General features: G+C 37.7%; 1 protein-coding gene across 4 annotated transcripts in view; it reads left to right on the top strand.

Moving 5' to 3' along the window:
* GPHN (gephyrin) overlaps positions 1–26,939 on the top strand; it is a 551,792-nt gene that overhangs the window by 290,785 nt on the left and 234,068 nt on the right. For all 4 annotated transcript variants that reach the window (XM_018054058.1, XM_018054057.1, XM_018054056.1 and 1 more), the window contains exons 6-7: positions 19,504–19,570; positions 25,659–25,931. In XM_018054058.1, coding sequence (XP_017909547.1) covers positions 19,504–19,570; positions 25,659–25,931 — 340 coding nt within the window. The remainder of the gene's footprint in view (positions 1–19,503; positions 19,571–25,658; positions 25,932–26,939) is intronic.

Raw genomic sequence — 26,939 nt, 5'->3', positions numbered from 1 at the left:
ATCTAAATATCTTACAAACAGAGGAAACAATATTACTAAAGGGGTTGGAAGGAAAAGACACTGACATAAATAACTTTGGTCATGAGTGGTGTTTATAAGACTAAAGGTGAATGAAACTATACATACACACTTTTGTTGATAATGTTGTAATCCATGTTGCTATTTATTAACAATTCTGATGCTACTGAATTTGTACAGTTTGTCCTCAATTTGGCATGAGGTTACTTCCCAGTAAACCCATTCTATCATAAGTTAAAAATGCATTTGACACATCTAACCTACCAAATATCATAGCTTGGCCTAGCCTATCATAAATGGGCTCAAAACACTTACATTAGCCTACAGTTGGGAAAAGTTATCTAACAAAAAACCTGTTTGGGGGCTTCCCTGGTGGCTCAGATGGTAAAGAACCTGTCTGCAATGCAAGAGACCCAGGTTCAATCCCTGGGTCCGGAAGATCAGCTAGAGTAGGAAATGGCAACCTACTCCAGTATTCTTGCCTGAGAATTCCATGGAAAGAAGAACTTGGCGGACTACAGTCCATGTGGTCTCAAAGAGCCAGACCTGACTGAGCAACTAACACACAAAACCTGTTTTAAGTGTTGACTATTTCAAGTAGTTCATTGACTCCTATACTTAAAGTGAAAAACAGAATGGGTTATAGGAATAAAGAATGTTGTAAGCTCACTGCTGCTACCCAGCATTAGGAAACTATATCATAGCCCAGGAAAAGCTCAAAATTCAAAATTTGAAGTATGGTTTCTGCTGAATATATATCGTTATCACGCCATCATAAAATCAGAAAATCATAAGTTGGGAATCATTAAGTTGGAGCCTTTACTGGAATTGAACAATTGTGTAGGTGGATGATGAGTGGTGGGAACCACATTTCTTGCTGATACAGTAGGAAATCACATAGTTAAAAGCAAGGAGAGGAGGCTAGAATGATCCATAAGATATAATGAATTAGAGTTAGAGAAATCAGTATGGACTCATGTTTTGTTTAACATAGATATAAGTGAGATACGTAGAAATATTTGTAGATGTGTGTATATATGCATGTTAGCATGCACACATATGTTTCTTTGCTTTATTAGCAGAGAGGATCTAAAAGAAATAATACACCAGCAACCACAGCCGTACCTAATGCTCAGTTCTTGATTTCTAATACCATTTGCCAGTAAATGGAATTTTTCCTCAGAAATGGCTGTTTCTAGGACTAGGGGAAGAAATACACAAAATGAGCCTAGTATCTTCTAGTGCTGGAAAGTAAGGAAATGCTCAAAAACAAAACAGTCCCCCTCCCCCACATTATAGATGAATGTCACAAAAACATAGGACCCAACTGACAAAGCTTCTAATGGCCAAAGATAGAACAGTTTGAGCAACAAAATAAAATAGTATGTGATTATTATATTATAACTTAAAATATAAAATAAGTTTTCATGAGTCCATACTTATATCAAAGAATAATTGAATAAATTAATAGCGAAGAAAAGGAGACAGATCTCTTACCAAAGATTTCCAAATAATACAGGTAAATATTCCACCCTAAGGAGGGGGGCACATAACCCCTCACTCTTTGGGAGGGCTACACACTGTAACTTCCTGAACAATATGTTTTCTATGTGCAGAAGTATTTTTAAAGTAAGCAGTGCCTGAAATATTACTCAACATGGATGAACCTTGAAAACATGCTAAGTAAAAGAAACCAACCTCAAAAGGCCATATTCCTAAGTATATGAAGGAATTCATATATGATTTGATTTATGTGAAATGTCCAGAATATATAGGTCTATAGAGACAGGAAGTAGATTAATGGTTGCTACCAACCTAGATAGTATATTCAAAAGCTGAGACATTACTTTGCCGACTAAGGTCCATCTAGTCAAGGCTATGGTTTTTCCTGTGGTCATGTATGGATGTGAGAGTTGGACTGTGAAGAAAGCTGAGCGCTGAAGAATTGATGCTTTTGAACTGTGGTGTTGGAGAAGACTCTTGAGAGTCCCTTGGACTGCAAGGAGATCCAACCATTCCATTCTGAAGGAGATCAACCCTGGGATTTCTTTGGAAGAAATGATGCTAAAGCTGAAGCGCCAACACTTTGGCCACCTCATGCGAAGAGTTGACTCATTGGAAAAGACGCTGATGCTGGGAGGGATTGGGGGCAGGAGGAGAAGGGGACGACCGAGGATCAGATGGCTGGATGGCATCACGGACTCGATGGACGTGAGTCTGAGTGAACTCCGGGAGATGGTGATGGACAGGGAGGCCTGGCGTGCTGCGATTCATGGGGTCGCAAAGAGTCGAACACGACTGAGCAACTGAACTGAACTGAACTGAAGAGTAGGAGAAAATGTAGACTACTGATAGACATGTGATTTTTGTGTTTTTAGAGGAGGTAAGTAATATATTCTAAAGTTGATTGCATTGATGATTGCACAACTCTGTGAAACACACCAAAAATACAATTTTTTATGATTTAATTTAGATAGTATGTGCATTACATCTTAGTTATTACAAAAATAAGTAAGAATTATTTTTAAATTCAAGAAAATACTTATCTAAGGAAAAATGGGACTTGAGATCATGATAAGGTACACACTAGTCTTTGAAAATATAGTAATAGCCTGTTTCTTAAACTAGATTGAAGTACCTAGGTAGCTTTTTTCCATTATTTTCTACATTTTATACATATATTACAAGCTTCTATGTATTTAATACTTAATATTAATAAAAATTTCTTTTTAAAGGAAACAAAATTGTATTATTCATGTTAATTTATATCCATGGCTACTGTGACAGATTTTATTTTCTTGAACTCCAAAATCACTGCAGATGGTGACTGCAGTCATAAAATTAAAAGATGCTTGCTCCTTGGAAGGAAAGCCATGACAAACCTAGACAGCATATTAAAAAGCAGAGATATCACTTTGCCAACAAAGGTCTGTCAAAGCTATGATTTTTCCAGTAGTCATGTACAGATGTGAGAGTTCAACCATAAAGAAGGCTGAACACCTCGGAATTGATGATTTTAAATTGTGGTGCTGGAGAAGACTCTATGGAGAGTCCCCTGGATTACAAGGAGATCAAACTAGTCAATCCTGAAGAAAATCAACCCTGAATATTCTTTGGAAAGACTGTTGCTGAAGCTGATGCTCCAATACTTTGAGCCAACTACTTGGAAAAGACCCTGATGCTGGGAAAGGATGAAAACAAAAGGAGAAGAAGGTAGCAGAGGATGAGATAGCTGGCTAGCATCACCGACTGCATGAATTTGAGCAAACTCCCAGAGACAGTAGAGGACAAAGGAGCCTGGCATGCTGCAGTCCATGGGGTCACAACGAGTCAGACATGACCTAGGGACTAAACAACAACAGCTAGTGTGATCAAGGTTAACATGGAATATCAAAATTATGGTATTAATTGAGATGCAGATTTTAGTTTTTATCCAGTTATGTCCCATTTAAAAAAATTATTCTTTGGGCAATTAAATTTCCAGAAAAATATATATTTTAGTATTAAAAGGTTACTGTTTCATTATATTCTCTGTAAGTCACTATACATTTAAAGATTATAACCTGTCTATTTTTCATCATCATTGCAACCATCCTAACTCACTTCTCATATTCCAACATTCTAACCAGGTTCTTTGTACCTCTTCAGTTTTCCACATTGCAGCCCAGAGACAGCTTTTGGAAACACAAGTTTTAGTATGTTATTCCTCTGCCTAAAACTTCAGTAGTATCTCATTTTTTCTGTGGATAAAGACTCAGTTCTTTAATACAATTTTCCAGAGCCTAAATAAGTTGTCTCCACTAACTGTCTATTTAGCAGCATCTCCCACTGTTCTAGTTTGGGCTGTTATAACAAAGTACCATACACCGAGTGGCTTATAAACAGCATAAAGTTATTTCTCACAGTTCTAGAGGTTGTAAGTCTGAGAGTAGGGGGCAGCCTGGTCAGCTACTGATGAGAGCACTCTTCCTGATTGTTCAGCACTGAGTCTTTTCTGTATATTCGCATAGTGACAGGTGGAGTCCTTTTTGTAAGGGCACTAAATCACATTCATGAGAACTCTTCCCTTATGGCCTAATTACTTCCCAAAGGCCCCAACTCCTAATACCATCATACTGAGGGTTTGGGTTTCAATATATGAATTTGAGGAGGATACAAAGATTTACTCCATTCCACCCCCACTCCAATTATTGTTATCACACACATCCAGTTCTCTCACTAGCTTCTGAGTCCTTCGTTCATGCCATTCCTCTGCCTAGAATGTTCTTCCCAGTCTTAACTCTATAATACCTATTCTTCAGGTAGCAGCATAGGTTTTCTTCCTTCTAGAAGCCTTTAATAATCATCCCTTGCCCTTCCTAGCATAAGACTAAACTGCCCTTCCTGTCCTTATAACTAATAATATGCCTATAACTTAGTTAACTGTCTTAACACTTACTAATATTTTTCTGTAAATCTGTAAACTCCCTAGGGGGACACTGTTTTCTTATTGTGGTAGCCCCATTATCTAAGTAACACTACCTTGCTCCTGGAAGATACTCAGTGAATATTTGCTAAATGAATGAATTAATTTTGATAACCATACTTTCTATATATTAGGAAGATCTTTTTCAGTTCAGTTCAGTCCAGTCTCTTAGTCTCTGCGATCCCATGAACCTCACCACACCAGGCCTCCCTGTCCATCAGCAACTCCCGGAATCCATCCAAACCCATGTCCATTGAGTCGGTGATGCCATCCAACCATCTCATCTTCTGTCGTCCCCTTCTCCTCCTGCCCTCAATCTTTCCCAGCATCAGGGTCTTTTCAAATGAGTCAGCTGTTCGCATCAGGTGGCCAAAGTATTGGAGTTTCAGCTTCAACATCAGTCCTACCAATGAATACCCAGGACTGATCTTTTTAAATAACAAATTTATGTTGAATTATCCCACAATTAATCAGCAAATAGATTGAGGATTTTTTTGTACTTTTTTTTTTTTACCCTGAATGCTCTCCATTAGATGAGTATATTTTGAAGTTAATGACAGTTCAGTGTATCATTTAGGTTTCTGTACTAGCTGAGCTTTCCTGATTTTTAAATATATTGTTTATTTTGTTTGAAAATTACTTTTACATTACCATTTAATATTGAATATGTCTGACTATGCCGGGAGCCAGTGTGAGGAATCCCGCCCGTGACAAGGTCATGAGGAAGGAAGCTGACATACGCAAGGCGTGCTCAGACTTCAGGGACCCCTCTGGAAATTCCTAAGCATGTACCCCAACAAAAATCTGCCAGCTTTTGTGCTCTGCTTTTCCACTCTTCTGACATTTTCTGGAAAAAGTCAATTCAGGGCTTTAGTCTTCTGCATTTGAAAGAGTGTTTCAATCCAAAAAAAACCCTCTGATGGCTTTCTAGCCTGCCTGCAGGACTCATACAGCTGCGCGTGTGATTGTTTGAGGCCTCCTGACCGCAGGAGGCACAGGAAGCTTAAAACATCCTAGGAATGTAGGGGCTTCCGAAGAGTCAAAATCTTTAGAATAGGACTGATTAAAAGTTTCATTTGTTGAGTCAATGCTTGCTGCTGAATTTTCATATCCTTTATTTTTAGATATAGTTGGTATATAGAAAAACAAGTAGTAGACCTGGTATTAGCAACATTAGATCTTTGAGTTAAGTACCTTCTTTGTTATAACCCACTGCACCTTTGTTCTATAGAGATGTAACTTTAGCGCTTTAAGGAGATGCAGATTAAAGAAAAACACTTCAGGGGAAACAAAATTAACATTCATTAAGGAAGAGAGCCAAAAAGTGTTAACAAGCCTCTTGGCCAGAAGATAATGTAAATCACCTGAGACCTTTTGTATACAAAATGATGTATAGAAAGAGTCTGGGCTGCGAACGCTAAGTAATTTTGTGTTATCCATTGATCTCCATGTTTTATCAAAAGTATAAAAGGCGTTCTGAACAATAAAGGGGGGGACCAGTTTCTCGGACCAGTTTCTCGAACTAATCTCTCGGCCTGGTTTCTTGGGACTCTGGCTCCCCCCGTGTCTCTCTTTCTTCTTCTCTCCCTTTCCCTCTCTCTGCTCTTTACTTTAACTTCAGGCTGAATCTCCACCTGGGGCGCGGAGGCTCGCCAGGTCTACTTACTTGCCCTGGCTGTTAAGACTTGCATGAAAGGGAGCTTAAGGCGAGGCACCCTTAGATATTCAAGCGGGCTCCGGTGGCCCAACGTAGATGGTGCAAATTCCTTGTCTGGAATTTTATTGGCCTTCCGCGTAAACCAAGCTATTCAGCCCTCTTCCTCCACTTAATCTTCCTACTACACTATAGTTTCTTAATCTAATCTTATATCAATCAATAAACAAGTCTTTCCACGCCAACGCCGTCCACCCTTCGAATTCCCTGGATCCACCGGGGCTGGACCCCGGCATGACTATTTATGCATCTCCTAATTTGATACCTTTAAAGAAGACAAAAACTAGAATATTCTTTCAAAGGAAACAAACAGAAATCTTTATTCTGTTTCTGGTTAGAGTCATCTCTTGTGTTGTTGGAAGAGAGTGTTTGCTATGATCAGTGCGTTCTCTTGGCAAAACTCTGTTAGCCTTTGCCCTGCTTCATTTTGTACCCCAAGGTCAAACTTGCCTGTTACTCCAGGAATCTTTTGACTTCCTGCTTTTGCATTCCATTCCTCTATGATGAAAGGGACATCTTTTTTTGGTATTAGTTGTAGTAGGTTTTGTAGATCTTAATAGAACCATTTAACTTCAGCTTCTTTGGCATTAGTGGTTGGGGCATAGACTTGGATTACTGTGATATTTAATGGTTTGCCTTGGAAATGAACAGATCATTCTGTTGTTTTTGGATTGCATCCAGATACTGCATTTTGGACTGTTTTGTTGACCATGAGGGCTACTCCATTTCTTCTAAGGGATTCTTGCCCCACAGTAGTAGATATAATGGTCATCTGAATTAAATTCACCCATTCCAGTCCATTTTAGTTCACTGATTCCTAAAATGTTGATGTTCACTCTTGCCATCTCCTGTTTGACCACATCCAATTTGCCTTGATTCATGGACCTAACATTCCAGGTTCCTATGCAATATTGTTCTTTATAGCATTGGACTTTACTTTCACCACCAGACACATCCACAACTGGGCATTGTTTTCCCTTTGGCTCCTCTTCTTCATTCCTTCTGGAGCTATTTCTCCACTCTTCTCCAGTAGCATATTGGGCACCTACGACCTGTGGAGTTCATCTTTCAGTGTCATAGCTTTTTGCCTTTTCACATTGTTCATGGGGTTCTCAAGGCATGAATACCAAAGTGGTTTCCCATTCCTTTCTCCAATGGACCACATTTTGTCAGAACTCTCCACCATTACCCATCCATCTTGGGTGGCCCTACATGGCTTGGCTCATAATTTCATTGAATTAGACAAGGTAGTAATCCATGTGATCAGTTTAGTTAGCTTTCTGATATTGTGGTTTTCATTCTGTCTGCCCTTTGATGGATGAGGATAAGAGGCTTGTGGAAGCTTCCTGGTGGGAGGGACTGGCTGTAGGTAAACTGATCTTGTTCTTGTGGGCAGGGCCATGCTCAGTAAATCTTTAATCCAATTTTCTGCTGGTGTATGGGGCTATGTTCCTTCCCTATAGTTTGGCCTTAGGCCAAACTGTGGTAGGGGTAATGCCAGTAATGGCAGCCTCCTTCAGGAAGACTTATGCCAGCACACCACAGCTCCCCCAGGACTATTGTAGTCAGTGCCCCTGACCCCTCAGCAGTCTGCTGTCAACCCACGCCTCTGCCAGAGATTCCCAGACTCTCAGTCTAGCCTGGCTCAGTCTCTTGTGGGGTCACTGCTTCTTTTTCCTGGGTCTTCATGTGCACAATATTTTGTTGTTCCCTCCAAACATCTGTTTCCCTGGGAGTTCTCAATCATTTTGCCAGATCCCCAGGTTGGGAAATCTGTTGTGCATCCTAGAATACTATAAAGGCAAATTTATACTGATAATAAATAGCAGTACCAAGATTCAAGCATACTTCATTACAGTAGTTCTCAAGTGGAACAAAACAACTAGAGAACTTAGTAAGATAGGAAGTGCTGGATTGCACCCCATAGTTTTTGATTTAGTGGTTCAATTACAGAGAGGAAAGGAGAAGGGCAGTGTGGGAGGTTTTACATTTCTAACAGATTAACAGATTACCGAATGATGTATATATGTTGTTGGTGCAGACACCACACATTGAGAACTATTGATCTTTCAGATTGTACCATCTTTCCACTGGGACTTATCTCACATTACTCCTTTAAGTACAATGTACTCTGACTATATGAAGGACTTCATATACAGAAAAAGTACTTGGTGCTTTTTTTGTCTCTATGTTTTACTTTTTCCCCTCTCCACTTAAAGCTGTCCTCTTTTTCTTGCCTTTACCTCCCTTTTCTACCTATTAAAATATTTTCCTTTATAAAATCATTCAAGTGCTATCTCTTCCATAAAGACATACTTCACCACCATCACATAGACATTTACTGCTTTTATTTTGATCTCATGGTATTTTAGGATAATTTCTGTCATCACTAGTTGTTTATGTGCTTTCGTGATCTGTGTTATAGTTGTAAACTCCTTAAGGAATTGGGTTGCATTTATCCTATAATACTTACTACAGGTTTAGTGAGTTTAACTTAATTAAACTTAATAAGTTGTTTGATAAATTTGGCATTCAGAAAACGAAGATCATGGCATCTGGTCCCATCACTTCATGGGAAATAGATGGGGAAACAGTGCAAACAGTGTCAGACTTTATTTCGGGGGCTCCAAAATCACTGCAGATGGTGACTGCAGCCATGAAATTAAAAGACGCTTACTCCTTGGGAGAAAAGTTATGACCAACCTAGACAGTATATTCAAAAGCAGAGACATTACTTTGCCAACAAAGGTTCATCTGGTCAAGGCTATGGTTTTTCCAGTTGTCACGTATGGATGTGAGAGTTGGACTGTGAAGAAAGCTGAGTGCTGGAGAATTGATGCTTTTGAACTGTGGTGCTGGAGAAGACTCTTGAGAGTCCCTCGGACTGCAAGGAGATCCAACCAGTCCATTCTGAGGGAGATCAGCCCTGGAATTTCTTTGAAGGGAATGATGCTGAAGCTGAAACTCCAGTACTTTGGCCACCTCATGAGAAGAGTTGACTCATTAGAAAAGACGCTGATGCTGGGAGGGATTGGGGGCAGGAGGAGAAGGGGACAACAGAGGATGAGATGGCTGGATGGCATCACCAACTCGATGGACGTGGGTTTGGATGAACTCTGGGAGTTGGTGATGGACAGGGAGGCCTGGCATGCTGTGATTCATGGGGTCCACAAAGGGTCGGACACGACTGAGCAACTGAACTGAGCTAAACTGAAGAATATGGTGCTTGTGGTTTTAAAAATCATTAAATAGTGTTTGTAAAAATAACTTCTTAACCTAAAAAGTCTAAATAAATAAAAAGGACTTTCTTCTTACAATAACTCTGAATATTCCAGAGATGAAAAAGCTAACTAATTTTTAAACATTCAAAGAGAAGGAAACAAAGGACTTTTGTTAAGTGTAATCTAATTTTGGAGGGGACAAAATAAAAGGCCAAAGAGTCAAAAAGATTGAGGAGAAAAAAAACAGTTTCTCTGGCTGTATACTTAGTCTTTTAATTATATCATACATATATACATAATACATACACAGAAATAGTGGTCTGAGTATTACAACTATTATGTACATACAGTACAGATAGAAGTTTGCTTCCTTAGCTTTGTTAACACTGCTATTTGGGTATCAATATAGAGAAGATGAAGTATTATTGAAGGTATAACAGGCCTGGGCTTAATGACCAAAATATTGGAATTAAAAGTATTTACTGCATTTTAATTTGTCACTAACCTTGTGATGGAGGGAGTTAAAACTTGGAACATTCTTGGAAACATTCTTACAAAATAGTTATATTTTGGGAAATATATTCCAATTTTTGTAATAGTTGATAAATTAGAAATGTATATAGATGCAACATCATTCTTCATAAGGATAAATTTATGACTACTATACTTAGAAAAAGAAATGACGTGAATGCTGACAGAGTGAACTACTTTGTAAAATAACAAAGATCCCAGAGGCATGTATTAATCAAACTCTTTCTACCTAAAAGGCAAAACTTAAAAAAAAAAGAAAAGAAAAGAAAAAGAAATGTTAATGAAACAGTGATAAGTGGTTTATCTGGGAAAAAATGTTCACAGTAATGGTCATAAAGGTGCTTACCAAGGTCAGGAGAACAATGCAAGTCCAAAGTGAGACTTTGACAGAATATAAGAAAGTAGAATACAATAACTGAATTGAAAATTTCATTAGAAACGGTCAATAGCAGTAGAAGAAAGGATGAGGGATAGGGCAATGGAACTCTTGAAGACAGGGCAATGGAACCCATCCAAAAGAGTAACAGGAAGAAAAAGAGTACAGCTAGCTTAAGGAACTTATAGGACAACATCAAGCAGAATACTATTCATATTATAAGAATCCCAGAGAGAGAAAAAAGGAAAGGACAAAAACCTATCTGAAGAAATAATTAATGGCTGAAAATGTCCCAAACCTGGGAAACAGACATCCAGATCCAGGACATCCAGAGAGTTCCAGTAAAGATGAATCCAAAGAGACTCACCCACAAAAAAACACATTAATTACGTTGTCAAAAATTATTAAAAACAAGAAGGGAAGCACGAAAAACACCTTTTTATATATAAGGGAACTTCTGTAAGACCAACAGTAGATTTTTTAGTGGGCTTCCCTGGTGGCTCAGTGGCAAGGAATCCTCCTGCATTGCAGGAACCACAGGAAACACGGGTTCAATCCCTGGGTTGGGAAGATCCCCTGGAGGAGGGCATGGCAACCCACTCCAGTATTCTTCCCTGGAGAATCCCCGCAGACAGAGGAGCCTGGAGGACTACAGTCCATTGGGTTGCAAAGAGTCAGACACTACTGAAGCAACTTAACATGCACACACAGATTTTTTAGCAGAAACTTTGCAGGCTTTAAAGGAGTGACATGATGCATTTAAAGTGCTGAAGAGGGAAAACTGTCTACAGAGAATACTTACACAAGAGAGTTGTCCTTCAGGGTTATAAAGGAAAGATGAAGAATTTTCCAGTCATGCAAAAGCTGAAGGAGTTGAGCACCACTAGACTGGCCTTTCAACAAAGCTTAAGGGCACTTCTTTAACCTGAAATGAAAGCATGCTAACAGGAAAGTATATGAAATTGTAAACCTACTGGTAAAGGTAAATAGATAGTTTAGAATAATTTAATGTAGTAAAGGTGGTAGATTAACCACTTATAAATCTAGTGTGAAGGGTTAAAATAGTAAAAATAACTGTAAGTACAGTAATTTGTTAGTAAATATGCTAATTAAAAAGATACAAATTGCAACATCAAAAACGGTAAACACAGTGGAATCAGAATGTGGAGCTTTGGAATGTGTTTGAACTTAAGTTGTTATCAGCTTAAAATAGACTTATAAGTAAAAGATATTATACATAAGTCTAATGGTAACCATGTAGCAAAAACCTATAAAGGATGGAAAAAGATATCCATGCAAATGAAACACAAAAGAAAGCTGAGATAGCTATAATTGTATCAGGCAAAATAAACTTCAAGCAAAAGACTATAATAAGAGACAGATCACTGTATAATAATAAAGGGATCAATCCAACAAGAGGAAATAACATTTGTAAATATTTAGGTACCTAACTAAGGAGCACTTATATATATAAAGTATATAAAGCAGTATTAACAGACCTTAAGGGAGACATAGACAGCAAAAGAGTAATTAGAGATTTCAGTACTCTGCTTTCATCACTGGAGAGATCATCCAGACAGAAAATCAGTAAAGAAACACTGGTCTTAAATGACCCTCTAGCTGAATTCATTCAGCTATTGTATGTTTTGATTGGAGAATTTATTTGTTTACATTTAAAGTAATTATTGGTAAGTATGGACTTACTGCCATTTTAAAAATTGTTTTCTTGCTGTTTCATAATTCCATTGTTACCTTCTTTTTCTCTTACTCCCTTCCTTTTTTTTTTTCCCCTCCTTTTGGATTTAATGATTTTTTGATAGTAGTATGCTTAGATCCCTTTTTGTTTATCTTTTGCGTTATTTACCATAGGTTTTTGCTATATGGTTACCATTAGGCTTATGACCCTAATGACCCTTTCTGATGGAAAGCAACAGAATACACATTCTTCTTAAGTGAACATAGAACATTCTCCAGAATAAATCACGTTTTAAGCCAAAATACAAATCTTGAAATTTAAGATTAAAATCCTATCAAGCATCTTTGTTGACCACAATAGTGTGAAACTAGAAATTAAAAGACACTTGCTCCTTAGAAGGAAAGTTATGACCAACCTAGGTAGCATATTGAAAAGCAGAGACATTACGTTGCCGACAAAGGTCCGTCTAGTCAAGGCTATGGTTTTTCCAGTGGTCATATATGGATGTGAGAGTTGGACTGTGAAGAAAGCTCAGCACCGAAGAATTGATGCTTTTGAACTGTGGTGTTGGAGAAGACTCTTGAGAGTCCCTTGGACTGCAAGGAGATCCAACCAGTCCATTGTAAAGGAGATCAGCCCTGGGTGTTCTTTGGAAGGAATGATGCTAAAGCTGAAACTCCGGTACTTTGGCCACCTCATGCGAAGAGTTGACTCATTGGAAAAGACTCTGATGCTGGGAGGGATTGGGGGCGGGAGGGATTGGGGGCAGGAGGAAAAGGGGACGACAGAGGATGAGATGGCTGGATGACATCACCGACTCGATGAACGTGAGTCTGAGTGAACTCCGGGAGATGGGGATGGACAGGGAGGCCTGGCATGCTGCGATTCATGGGGTCGCAAAGAGTCAGACACGACTGAGCGACTGAACTGGACTGAGAAATCAATTATAAGAAGAAAATTGGAAATTCACAAATATATAAAGATTCAACAACATGCTACTAAACAACCAATGGAAAGAACCAGGTCTTCATTTCGCTAGTTTTTTCTATTATCTTCTAAGTCTCCATTTCATTTTTCTTTTCCACTCTGGTCCTTGTTATCGCCTTCTTTCCACTGCAGGCTTAGTTCTTTATTTTTTTTTTTTAATTGAGGGATAATTGCTTTACTGTTGTTTGTTAGTTTCTGCCATACATCAACATGAATCAGCCATAGGTATAGGTATGTACCCTTGCTCTTGAACCTCCACCCACCTCATCCCATCCCTCTAGGTTGTCACAGAGCTCCAACTTGAGTTCCCTTAGTCGTACAGCAAATTCCCACTGGCTATCTGTTTTACATATAGAGTGTATATTTCCATGGTACTCTATCCATGCGTTCCACCATTTTCTCTCCCTACCCCACACCATGTCCACAAGTCTGTTCTCTGTGTCTGCATCTCCACTGCTGCCCTGCAAATAGATTCATCAGTACCATCTTTCTGTATTCTATATATATGCATTACTATATGGTATTTACTTTTCTCTTTCTTACTTACTTCACTCTATATAATAGGCTCTGGGTTCATCCACCCTATTAGAACTGATTCAAATGCATTCCTTCTTATGGCTGAGTAATATTCCATTGTACATATGTACCACAGCTTCTTTATCCATTCATCTGTCGATGGACATGTAGGTTGCTTCCATGTCCCACCTATTGTAAATAATGCTGCAGTGAACATTGGGATACATGTGTCTTTTTCAGTTATGATTTCCTCAGGGTATATGACCAGTAGTGGGATTGTTGGGTCATATGGTAGTTTTATGCCTAGTTTTTTTAAGGAATCTCCATGCTGTCTTTCATAGAGGCTGTATCAATTTACATTCCCACCAAGAGTGCAAGAGGGCTGTTTTCTCCACACCCTTTCCAGCATTTATTGTTTGTAGATTTTTTGATGATGGCCATTCTGACCACTATTAAGGTGATATCTCATTGTAGTTTTGATTTTTTTTTAAATTCTTTGAAGTGGTTGTTTCTTTAAGCTCTTACCACTTTCTTAAAGTAGAGATTGAGCACTCTGAGCTTCCCTCTTAAAAGGAAGCTTGGGTTTATCTCTGAAAAGATAAACAAGATGGATAAGCCTTTAGCTAGACTCATTAAGAAAAAGAGGATTTAAATAAATAAAATTATAAATGAAAGAGGAGATGTTTTAACTGATACTACAAAAACACAAAGAATCATGAGACTACTATGTACAATTAAACACAACAAACTGGACAACCTAGAAGATGTGGAGAAATTGCTATCATCCACAAATCAGTCAGCATGACAAGACCACAAGTAACATACTCAGTGGTGAAAAACTGAAAACTTTTCCTCTAAGATCAAGGACAAAATACAGACAGCCACCATTTCCACTTTTATCCAACATAGTAATGGAAGTCCCAGCCAGAGCAATTAGACAAGGAAAAGAAATAAGTCATCCAAATCATAAAGGACTGAATGAAAATTGATATTCTTCTTTAAGGCACCTGGACCATTATTAAGAATATACCATATGTTGAAACACAGAGCAAGTCTCAATAAATTTAAATATTACAATCATATTAGGCATATTTTTCACCACTATGCCATGATCAACTATTAATACAAGAGGAAAACTGGAAAAATCACAAATACATGGAGACTAAACAACATGCTACTGAACAGCTGTGAGTCGATGAAAAAATCAAAAGCAGAAATCAAAAAATACCTGACCACAAATAAAAGTGAAAATACAACGTATAAAAATCTATGGGAAAGAGCAAAAGCCATACTTAGAAGGAGGTTTATAGCAATACGGTCTCCCTCAAGAAAGAAGAAATATCTCAAATCAAAAGTCTAACCTTATACCTAAAGGAACTGGGTGGGGTGGGGGTAGAAAGTCTAACATCAATATAAGGGAGAAAATAAAAATCAGAGCAAAAATAAATGAAGTAGAGACTAAAAAGGCGATAGAAAAATTTAATGAAACTAAGAAATAGTTCTTGGAAGATAAAACAAAATTGGCAAGCCTTTAGCTAGACTGGCTTATAAAATCAGAAATAAGGAGAAATTGCAAATAATATCACAGAAATATAAAGGATTATACGAGAAGACTGAACAGTTATAGATCAAAAAATTAGGCAACCTCTAAGAAATGGGTTGACTCTTAGGATCATACATTTTTTTCAAGACTGAATCCATGCAAATGAAGAGATCTCTCACTAGTAGGGAGATGGACACAGTAATCAAAAACCTCCTAAGAAATAGCATCCAGTACAAAACAACTTAATTGGTGAATTCTATCAAACATTTATGTTTTATATATTTATTTATTTATTTTTGGCTCCAAGGCATGTGGAATCTTAACTCCTGCCAGGGATTGAACCCTCACCCCCTGCATTGGAAGGTGAAGTCTTAACCACTGGACCGCCAGGGAAGTCCCTATCAAACGTTTAAAGAACTAGTACCAGTTCTTCTCAAACTCTTCCAAACACTAGAAGAAAAGGGAGCGCTTATAACTCTTTTTATAAGCCAACATTACTCTAATACCAAAATCAGACAAGGACAACAAAAAGAAAATTACAGGCCAATATGTCTAATGAACTTAGATGCAAAACATCTAGACAAAACATTAGCAAATGAATATAACAATGTTAAAAGGATCATACACCATGGTCAAATAGAATTTACTCCAGGGATATAAAGATAGTTTAATAAACACAAATCAATCAACATAAATACAACACTTTAACAGAAATGAAGGATAAAAATCATGATCATTTTATCAATAGATGCAAGAAAAAAGCATTTGACAAGAGTCAACACCTATTTATCATTAAAGTAAAATACAATGAGATGGAAGGAGCATACATCAGTATGATAAAGGCCATATATGACAGACCCACAACTAACATACTCAGTAGTGAAAAACTGAAAGATTTTCCTCTCAGACTGAGACCAAGACAAGGATACCCATTCTTGCCATTCTTACTCAACATGGTGGTGAAATTCTAGCTAGAGCAATTAAGTAAGAAAAAGAAATAAAAGTCCAAATTGGAAAGGAAGAAGTAAAACTGTCAGTATTTGTGGATGACATGATTTTATATATAGAAAACCCTAAAGATTCCATAGAAAAGCTATTAAAAATAATATTTTTATTATAAATTTATTTAATTGAAGGCTAATTACTTTACAATATTGTATTGGTTTTGCCATATATCAACATGAATCCACCATGGATATACACATGTTCCCCATCCTGAACCCCCCTCCCACCTCCCTCCCCGTACCATCCCTCTGGGTCATCACAGTGCACCAGCCCCAAGCATCCTGTATCATGCATCGAACCTGGACTGGCACTTTGTTTCATATATGATATTATACATGTTTCAATAATAATAAATGAATGAAATAAACTTGCAGGATAAAAATAAACATACAAAAATCTGTTGCATTTCTCTACACTAAGAATGAACTAGCATAATGAGAAATTAAGAAAACCATTCATTTTACAATTGCCACAAAGAATAAAATACTTAGGAAGATTTTAATCCATGGAAGTGAAAACTATAAGACATGTTGAAAGAAACTGAATAAGACACAAAGAAATGGAAAGATAGTCCATGTTAATGAATTGCAAGAATTAGCATTGTTAAAATGTACAAATTACTTAAAGCAACCTGTAGATTCAATGGAATCCCCATCAAGATACAATGATATTTTTCATAGAAATAAAACCAAAAAAATCCTATAATTTGTAAAAAATAGCAGAAGACCCTTGGATAACCAAAGCAATCTTGAGAAAAATGATCAAACTGAAGATATTACATTCCCTCATTTCAAATTATACTACAAATCTGTAACAATCAAAACAGCTTAATATTGGAAGAAAAGCCCAGAATTTGAGAGCTCAAAAGTGAACCCATAGATATATAGACAGTTAATTTGCAACAAAGGAACAAAGCACATAAAATGGAGAAAGGAGTATTGGGAAAACCAGATAGCACATGCAAAAGAATGAAACTAGACCCTGTCTTACATTGTACAAAGAAATTAATAAAAATGGATTAAAGACTTGAATGTAAGACCTGAAACCATAAAACTCCAGAAAAAAATCATGGGCAGTATGCTTTTGACATTAGTTTTAGCAATATCTTTCTGGATATGTATTCTCAAGCAAAGGAAGCAAAATTAAAAGTAACCACATGGGACTACGTCAAACTAAAAAGCTCTGCACAGCAAAAGAAGCCATCAGCAAAATGAAAATACAGGCTACCAAATGGCAGAAGATACTTGCACATCATGTGTCTATAAGTGGTTGATACTCAAAATTTATAAAGAACAACAACAATTTTTTTTTAATTAAAAAATGGGCAGAGGTTCTGAATAAACACTCTTCCAAAGCAGGTATACAAATAGCCAACAGGCACATCAGAAGATTTTCCACATCACTAGTTAGGAAAGTGCAACTCAGAACCACAAAGAGATATCACTTCATACCCATTAGAATACAACAAGTGTTTGAGAGGATGTGCAAAAAAGGGAACCCTCATACACTATTGGTGGCAGTGTAATTATGTGCAGCCACTGTGGAAAAACAGTATGGAAGTTCCTAAAAACATTAAAAATAAAACTATCATTTGATCCAGCAATTCATCTTTTGGATATTTATCCAAAGGAAGTAGAATCACTATCTCGAAAAGATATCTGCATTTCCACCTTTACTGCAGCATTATTGCCAGGACCTGGAAACAACCTAAGTGTCCATTAATGGATGAATGAATAAAGAAAAAGAGGTATATATATGCTATAGGATATTAGTCATAAAAAAATGGAATCTTGCTACTTGTAACAGTATGAATGGACCTTGAGTCTATTGTGCCAAGTGAAATAGATCAGACAAAGACAAAAACTATATGATTTCAGTTGTATATGCACTCTAATAATAATCAACTCATAAACACAGAGAGTTGACTGGGCTTCCCTCGTAGCTCAGTCAGTAAAGAATCTGCCTGCGACGTAGGAGACCGCGGTTCTAACCCTGGATCAGGAAGATCCCCTGGAGAAGGAAATGGCAGTCCACTCCAGTATTCTTGCCTGGAAAATCCCATAGACAAAGGAGCCTGGCAGGCCATCATTCCATAATATATACATATATCAAATCATCCTGTTGTACACCTAAAATTAATATAGTGTTGTCAGTTATATCTCAATTAAAAGGAAAGCTGTATGGACAGTTTTAAATAGCTATGAGCACTTTGTATGATAAGAAAAAACAATAAAATACAAGACAATTTTAGATTATTTCAAAAAGTTGAATAAGAAACTCAGTTAAAAGTTGTAGAAAAATATTCTTATGTGACTTACAACCTGAGTTATAAAATTTTAGAAATAGACTAATTGAATCTAGTCCTTTTATTTTCAAATAATGGAAATTATATGTTACCAGGTCAGAGTCACATAGCCAATTATTGGAAGAGCATGATTCAAACTCTCATTTGAAATCTAGGCCTTCAGCTCTTTATTCCAGCTTTCATACTTCTCAACTGCTTATGTTTTTTATCTAACCACTTGGTTTTAAAGTGACCTGAAAATTTACAGTGAACTTTGAAAGACCTTTATACTTTAAATTGACTCTTGTTTATCAATTTATCAGTTAATAGTTGTGGTCTCTGAATTCTCCCCAGTGCTATTGATCTATGAGAGACCTGTCTCACTTTTTTAAAGTTTATTTACTTATTTTAATCGACGGATAATTACTTTACAATATTGTGATAGTTTTTGACATATATCAGTATGAATCGGCCGTAGGTATATATGTGTCCTCTCCATCCTGGACTCCTCTGCTGTCTCCCTCCCCACCTTATCCCTCCAGGTTGACACAGAGCACCAGCTTTGGGTGCCCTATATCATACATCAAACTTGCACTGGTTATCTGTTTTACGTATGGTAGTGTATATGTTTCAGTGCTATTCTCTCAAATCATCCCACCGTCGTCTTCTCCCACTGAGTCCAAAAGTCTATTCTTACTTTAAAACGTATAGACTTCCTGAGAAGCAAGAGTGTAAACATCTCACTCAATGCCAGAGTGCCTTATGTGTTAGACTTTTGAACATAGACATTACTATATTAGTCATTTTTAGTATGCTAGCTCATTGAATTCTTAGAACTGTAAGAGATATGAAAAAGCTGAAGTTAGAGAAAGAAGATAATTTGGCCATTATTTCTTTAAAGTGGCTAATTTGTTCTGATATCATGTTCAGTGCATTTTTCTAATCCACCACACTAACCATTGTTACAAAAACCTCAGCCAGAGAGAGTGCCCATTTTGTATAATACTTGGTAAATATTTAGCTGTAACAGTTTTATTCCTAAAAAAATTGTTCACGTATAAAAACAATGATTGGTCTTTGTTGTTGAAAGTATTTAAACCAGCCATCATGCTAAGTTAGTACTCATACAGTTTCTTTTCCCTTCCAGGCCTGTATGTGGAATCAGAGGGAAAACTCTCATAATTAACTTGCCAGGTAGCAAGAAAGGATCTCAGGTAAGCAGTCTTCAGATTTATATGGTTTAGTTTGAGAAATTTTGGCCAGCTGTGAGAGTTAGTCATACAAGAAGTTGGAGCCCTCCACAAGACCTCACTTCTGACACCACTTGCAGTTCAGTGCATTCCCAAAACCACCCTCTGTTTCAATAATTCACTCGATGGATTCAGAGAACTCATTGAAAGGTGGTATACTCATAGTTATGGTTTATTATATGGAAAGGATACAGATTAAAATCAACTTGGGAAAGAGGTGCATAAGACAGAATAAAGAAATACCAAATGGAGAAGAGCTTCTAATATCTTCTCGCTGTGGAGTCGTGAACACATTATTCTCTTGGCATCAGTCTGTAACGACACAAGGCTTACTGCTTATCAGGGAAGCTCTAAGTCCTTAGCATCCATAGTTTTTTATTGAGGTACATCATATATTGCCCGTATGGCTGACCTTTAGTCTCTTGCATTTCCCAGAGGCTGGGCTAATACTTGCAGTCTGCAACACTTACCAGAGCCAAAACTCACATTTCCCAAAGTCTCCATAATAAATCACACTGTTAGACTGCCTGGTAGCAAAAGTTTCCAGACAGAAAAAAGGCACTCCTTTCATTTCCCAGTAACTAAGGGCATAGGCCAGATTCTCTTTGGGTAAAGTTAAATTTTCATTATACAAGCTACCCCCTGGCTATGGCTAAGGCTTTCTTACAACTAAACAATAATATTTGTCTGGCTGAGCATCTATATTTACTATAGCATCTATATTATAGACATAACAACAATAGTAGTATGAATATGCCTAAGATTTGGAGGAGCCAGAGAGAGATAGGACTAAAATCAGAGAAACGAGTAATTCATCCTCTAAAGCCATTATACAAATTTTCATATTTTTGTACTCATTTACCAATTTTCCACCTTGATCTTCTGTTACTGTACCTTATGATACATTCACACAGAACTGTTTACCATAGAACAGTTACCAACAGTTCTCTTGCTCAGGCCAGTCATTTCTCATTGAGAAGGCTTTAACTCAGATCCCCAGTATACATGGCCATCAATATCAGCAGTATAATTTTACTAACAATGCTTGTATTATATCGTAGTATAGTAGTAAATATAACCTGAAAAATGAGAGTCAAAAGATACTGAAACATTACTGGAGTCCTATACAAACAGTAACAGTTAACCTAGTTTTCATCATATCACATGATCAAGATGTATCCCAGAGCAATGCTCCTCAGGTTTACAGACTTGTCAGGTTCCAAAAGCAACCTATGCCTTTTCCCTTTCTAGCATTTGCTACAGCTGAGCCAAGAAAAAATATCATCTCTTGTTTTAAGCTGCTTTTGAGGCACCAAAGTAATATTGAATTTCCCTGCTGCATAACCCCTTTAAACTCATTCCTTTACCTTCAACTACCATTTCTCCTTCTCTCCATTTATATTCAAGCATTTCCTTAGAACATCTCGAATGAGACACTTGATTTGGCCACTGGGCTGGTCCAGATGGCCCATCGGTAATACTAGTTCAACAAGTACTTTCCTCTCAATCCATTCCATTTATTTAAGATAAGGTTACATAGGTACAGAGTTAGTGGGCACTCTGAAACACCAGGCAATATAATTGCATTTACTCTTAAGCCCAGTTTGGCCAGATGGAGTAAGACATAGTCTGCACCATCAGATCCTTAGGAATTCTGACAAAGATTTAAAAGTATAGTTAACAGTTTCAGCCTAAGAATCATCCCTGCCTCTGGCACCCACAGTTACAGCCCTGGTCCTCAGACCACTACATCACATAGAAAAGAATAGCGTTCAGGTGATATGGGGAAGAAAGAAAAAGGAGAATTGTAAAGAGAAAAGTGTAGTTGTATACAAACATCCTTTTTCATCCCCCCTTAGCAGAAAAGCAGACGAATCTGTCCGGAGAGAACACTCACTTAACCTCCCTAATGTTGAGTACGATCATACACTAATGAAAGCTTTATGCATTTATCTCCTCCCATTTTAGACAACAAGTGTTTCAATTTCAGTTTTCTATCATATTATTGCTCTGAAGATGAAAGTGTGTTCCTTGGTCTAAAGATGTGTGCCTCCACAGTCACTGACACAATATCTTTTGTCCTGGTCCTTTTATAGTCTGTTGAGCGTGTGTATCTACTCTGGAATAAACAAAGCTCATCCAGAGTAAGTGTCTATACCTAGTAGACCTCATTTGTAGCCTTGTACCGATTTGTAGTTAGTTGGACTAACAACTTCAGCCCAGCTTGCCAGGTATATGTAGGACTTTTCCCTTGGGGAATTCGCTGCATAGCCCTCTGCCGTCTCTGTCTCTCTTTATAGCAGACAAAACAGTTCTTTTGGCATTTGTGCCTCATAGTGTAAGAGGAATATATCTAGATTCAGCCCGTTTCTGCCTTCTATAGGCCCCTAGTGTCCACTCTTCTCATGGGCCCAGGTGGCCATGTCAAGAAAGTATACCAGGATATCTGCTCTCCAGTACCAGTCAACTTCCAATTCTGAAAGGGAATTCTTCTGATGGGCATTAACAATCTACTTTAATATACCCATTACATTCCCAGTGATTTCCATAGAGCCATACTCCATACAGGTGTCCCTTTAATAGACCAGTTTTCCATTGCCCATCTGCCTGACCATATGACTAGGCCATTTGAACACTTCCCATGAGTCAGTAAAAACCCAAACATAGGGGCAAACAAGCAGTTCAGCCCATGGAGCTGATTTGTTTTTACCTTCTTCAATCAGAGTGGCGGCCTTCCAAACAGGATGCTGTCCCTTCACCTTGGAATTGCCATCCATAAACCAAGCAGCTCTTTGTTGATCAGTAGAAAGCTGTTTATAGGGCACCGCCCAAGTGGGCCAAGTGGCCATAGGATCCAGCAGCTCCTCAGGTGGTTCCGAAGTCAGCCCTAGGTGAAAAGAGGCTGCCTGCTCGTGAGTACCTCCTTGCATTCTCCTGGTAGCATGATTCTATATGCAACATTTCCATTTTATTATGGAACTCTCCTGGGCATTGCCTTCCTTCCTCATTAGAGCTTTTCTCTGAAATTACCAAGACATTATAGATATTTCAGGTTTCAGAGTTTTTGTATGTCCTTTAGTCATAAGGACAGTCTCAGTTAAAGTCCAATAACAAGTAGTAATTGTCTCTCAAATGGAAATTTTTTGGTCCATAATTCCAGCAGTTATTGAGTGGCACTCACAGGTTTTTGCTATAAGCCCTAGTCTGCATGCCACACAAGGCTTTTGTACAGCAAATTAATAATCTGTGTGGTCCCATTTAGCATGTCCAAGTAGAAGACTGGATTTACATGCCTCCTGTTTTACAGTGTGAGATAGGGGATAAATTCTCCAGACACAACATGCATCCTCATAATACATTCAGGTAGAAATTCACCATTCACATAAAGTTCACTGTCCAAACATTGTAATTCTCGTCTAAATGTTTACCTTAATCCCATCAACTGCTGCATTCCCATAGCCTCCCATTCTAACTATACTCCTCCCACCTCCCATTAGGATTTCAACAGGTTTTAGAATCACAGTACATGGAGCCCCCATGTCAAGGAGTCCCAGAAAAGTCTCTTATCTGTCTCCGAATGAGTTTAGCCATTTGTGTGCATGTGGCCTTGGAATTCCAAGGCCTGGCTTGGGCCAAGGAATCCAGACCGTTTTGTCATACCTCATATTGATTAGATTATGGGACCATCACTTAAGGTGATTCAAGGTAAGGTTTCGTTGCCTTCTATCTTTCTAAATTCTGCCAAACAAGTGTAAAACGAAATTTGCTTAGGATCTCTTAATGTTAGGAGATCAGCAGGTCTCCCATCTGTCCACTCAACACAACAGTGCTTCTTTAAGACATCTGTTTTGCCCCCATTAATACTCGCTCCATTCATATATTTCTTAATAACCATGTAAGTGTTTCCACCCTGCTAGGACAAGTCCCTGGAATCTCTTGTTTCTCTTTCCCCATTTTCTTATGAATCAGTCCAACTTTATTTACTATTTATTGCTTCAACATAAATTTTTCCATGGGAAGCAGCTCTGAGGCTAGCAGCTATGTGTCAGACCATCCAGAAGCCAAGCTTGACCCAGCCTCAGGATCCACCCCAACATTCTCCATTACTTTTGTTTTAGCTAGTACAGATACCATTTATTGTTTGTGTATTGATGTGACTCCTTAGGAGTTAGATCTTTCATTTTCAAATTTAACTGCTAATTTTGTTTACAGTAACTAATTGCAGTACAGCTACAATTCCGTTCTTTGGGTGAGTGTGTATTCTTTGAGACTCTAAAGATTCGTTATCCCCCACATTCTCTTCCTTCCTCTTCCTGGGTCACAAGTTTCAGTGAGTCAGGCTGTTTCTGTCAAATCTCACTTCTTAATACCAACTGTAAGGAGTTTTGACCAGCTGCAGAAGTTAGCCAGCTAATTTCTTGTGGAGCACTCCACAAGACTAACCTCACTTCTGTCATCAATTACAATTGAGAGGATTTCTAAAATCACCCTCACTTTCAATAATTCACTAGAAGGACTCACAGAACTCACTTAAAGCTGTCATACTCATGAGTATATTACATCACAGGGAAAGAATACAAGATGAAATCAGCCAAGGAAAGGAATATATATGGCAGAGTCTAAGTGAGGTAACAGTCAGGGAACTTGTGGTCATTCTCTTTAATGGAGTCATAGATAGCATCACCTCCTGTTAACATAAGACCGTTGTTGTTGCTGTTTAGTCGTTAAGTCATGTCTGACTCTTTGTAACCCCTTGGACTGTAGCCCACCAGGTTCCTCTATCCCTGGAATTTCCCAGGCAAGAATACTAGAATGGGTTGTCATTTCCCCCTCCAGGAGATCTTTCTGACCCAAGGAATGAACCTGTTTCTCCTGCATTGCAGGCGGATTCTTTACTGCTGAGCCGCTGGGGAAGCCCAATATAAGACAACACACATAAAACATTGCTAACTATGCATACTCTCCTTTACCTATGCTAACTCTCCTTTACCTTTGGTGTTCAGAGTTTTTGTTGGAACTTGATCACTTATTGCCCATGTGGTTGACCTTTAGTCAGCCATTCTCAGTTCTTTCCAGAGGTAAAACTGATATCGTGTTTCCCAAAGCCCTCATAATAAACCATGTTGTTAGACTGTTCAGTGGCTAAAGCCCCCAAGCAGAAACACTTTTATCAGGCATGATATAATAAGGAACTAGAGATCACCTCCCAAAAGCAGAGAATAAAGGCCAGACCTCTCTTTGATTAAATTCCTTACTATACAGTTTTTTTCCAGGAGGGTAAAAGGTTAGTTACCTTCCAGGTATTCCAGTAACTGATATTTCTTTACATATTAGATTTGAAGGTAAGTTGCTTCACATGTGAAAGAGAAAGACTTCTGCCCAAATATACTCTCCAGATATATCTGGCCTTACTTTCTGATTTTAAAGTTCTCACCTGTTTTCTTTTGGTGATAATAGGTGATAATGGACATATTTTGGGCATTAGCTGCCTATTCTCCTTACTTATTAGCACCCTACAATAAATGCTATACTTTCCTTCACCTCCTTCCAAAAAAAAAGAAAAAAGAGAGAGAGAGACTGTTTTGACTTTTTTGCTGCACAAACTTATATCTACTTTTACATATTGCACAATTTTGTCTATCTGTACTTTACAATTATAATCAGAACCTAAGTTCTCTGAATAAAATAGTTCAGTATTCAGTTGGTTTGTTAGTTCTAGTATCCTTCTTTTACCAGAAAGGTAAAAACTGTTACCTGCTCTCTCATAATGTATCTTTAAATCCCAAAGTTGTGTAGAAGTTTTACTTTAAAAAAAAAAATTGCTGTGTGTTTATATAGTGGAGTTCTTCAGCTTATGGAGAATACTGTAATATATACCAGCTTACTTCATATTTCACATTGCAAAGACAATACATTAAATATGATTCATTCTTAAGATAGATGGAGAGAAAATCACAAGTAAATCCAAAATCACAAATAAATTTGATTGCTCCCATTTTACATGCCTATAAAAATACTTTATCTTCATTTTTTTCCTTCCTCTTGCATACAGGAATGCTTTCAGTTCATACTACCAGCCCTACCTCATGCCATTGACCTTTTACGTGATGCCATTGTAAAAGTAAAGGAAGTTCATGATGAACTTGAAGATTTACCTTCCCCGCCACCACCTCTTTCCCCTCCTCCCACAACTAGCCCCCATAAACAGACAGAAGACAAAGGGGTTCAATGTGAGGAAGAGGAAGAAGAGAAGAAAGATAGTGGTGTTGCTTCAACAGAAGACAGTTCTTCATCACATATAACTGCAGCAGCCATTGCAGCCAAGGTAAGCCTGCTGAGAGAGACCCAGAGATTTGAAGGGCCCGTAGGTGAATGTGTTGGCTTCATCTCTCTTTCCATCCCGTTCTTCCATAAGTTAAATACAATTGTGTGGCATCCTTTAAAAAGAACTGGAATATTCATGACACTCTACAGCTGTATTCCCTCCATTATGTTGAGTTCTTGAAACATTTAAGTTTTGTTTTGAGTTCTGAGGCATTAAAGATTCTGCTGTTACCTATTGAAGCAATAGCTCCCATGATAAACAATGTGACATTTAAGAACTCTGTGAAGATGTCAGTTTTGTGATCATATTAAATATATAATGTTTATGTATTCAGAACATCAAACATTCACAAATTCTTAAAGGAGCATCAAAAGAGGGTAAGATGGTTCAAGAAATTAGTTGAGAAAGGTTAATATATTTTTTTAAAAGACAAGATTTTTCATCAGTTAACTACCACTTATTTAACTGTTGGACACAATTTACACCAGTCATATGGAGAAGAAATGGATGTAAGGTATTTGTATTTTTAATTTAATAAAGCAATAAATATTATTAAAGCAGTATCAAAATATTGCAAGTTCTCTTCAAGCAATTCTGGGAGTAGATACTACCATACAGTACCATACAGTATTTAGTACAGTAAATAGTACCATACATTACTTCTGTAAATTTCATCATCATGTCAAAGTCACAGAACATGATTTACATTGTTAACCATATGTCGTATAACCCACCTTGTATACTTTAAAATCTTCAGACGGTAGCATATCCCTTCTGGAAGTAATGCTTGTTCATTGATCGAGAATGTAAAGATTGGTAATCTAATCGTTTATGAAGTAATTCCTAAAGTTTTATGGCTCGTTCCAAAATTTCAGCTATGAGCTTAGCATAAGAGGACTTTTTGAGAACATTTATATTGAAAAGAATCATAGAGATCCTTTTGAAGTGTCCATTCAGACAACCAGTAGATGGTTCCTTCACTGAAAACTGGATCATTCCATCTCCAGA

Source organism: Capra hircus, chromosome 10 (assembly GCF_001704415.2).
Source record: "Capra hircus breed San Clemente chromosome 10, ASM170441v1, whole genome shotgun sequence".
Taxonomy (NCBI): Eukaryota; Metazoa; Chordata; class Mammalia; order Artiodactyla; family Bovidae; genus Capra; species Capra hircus.
Note: the sequence above shows the minus strand (reverse complement) of the source record. Positions and strands in the feature narration are given on the sequence as shown.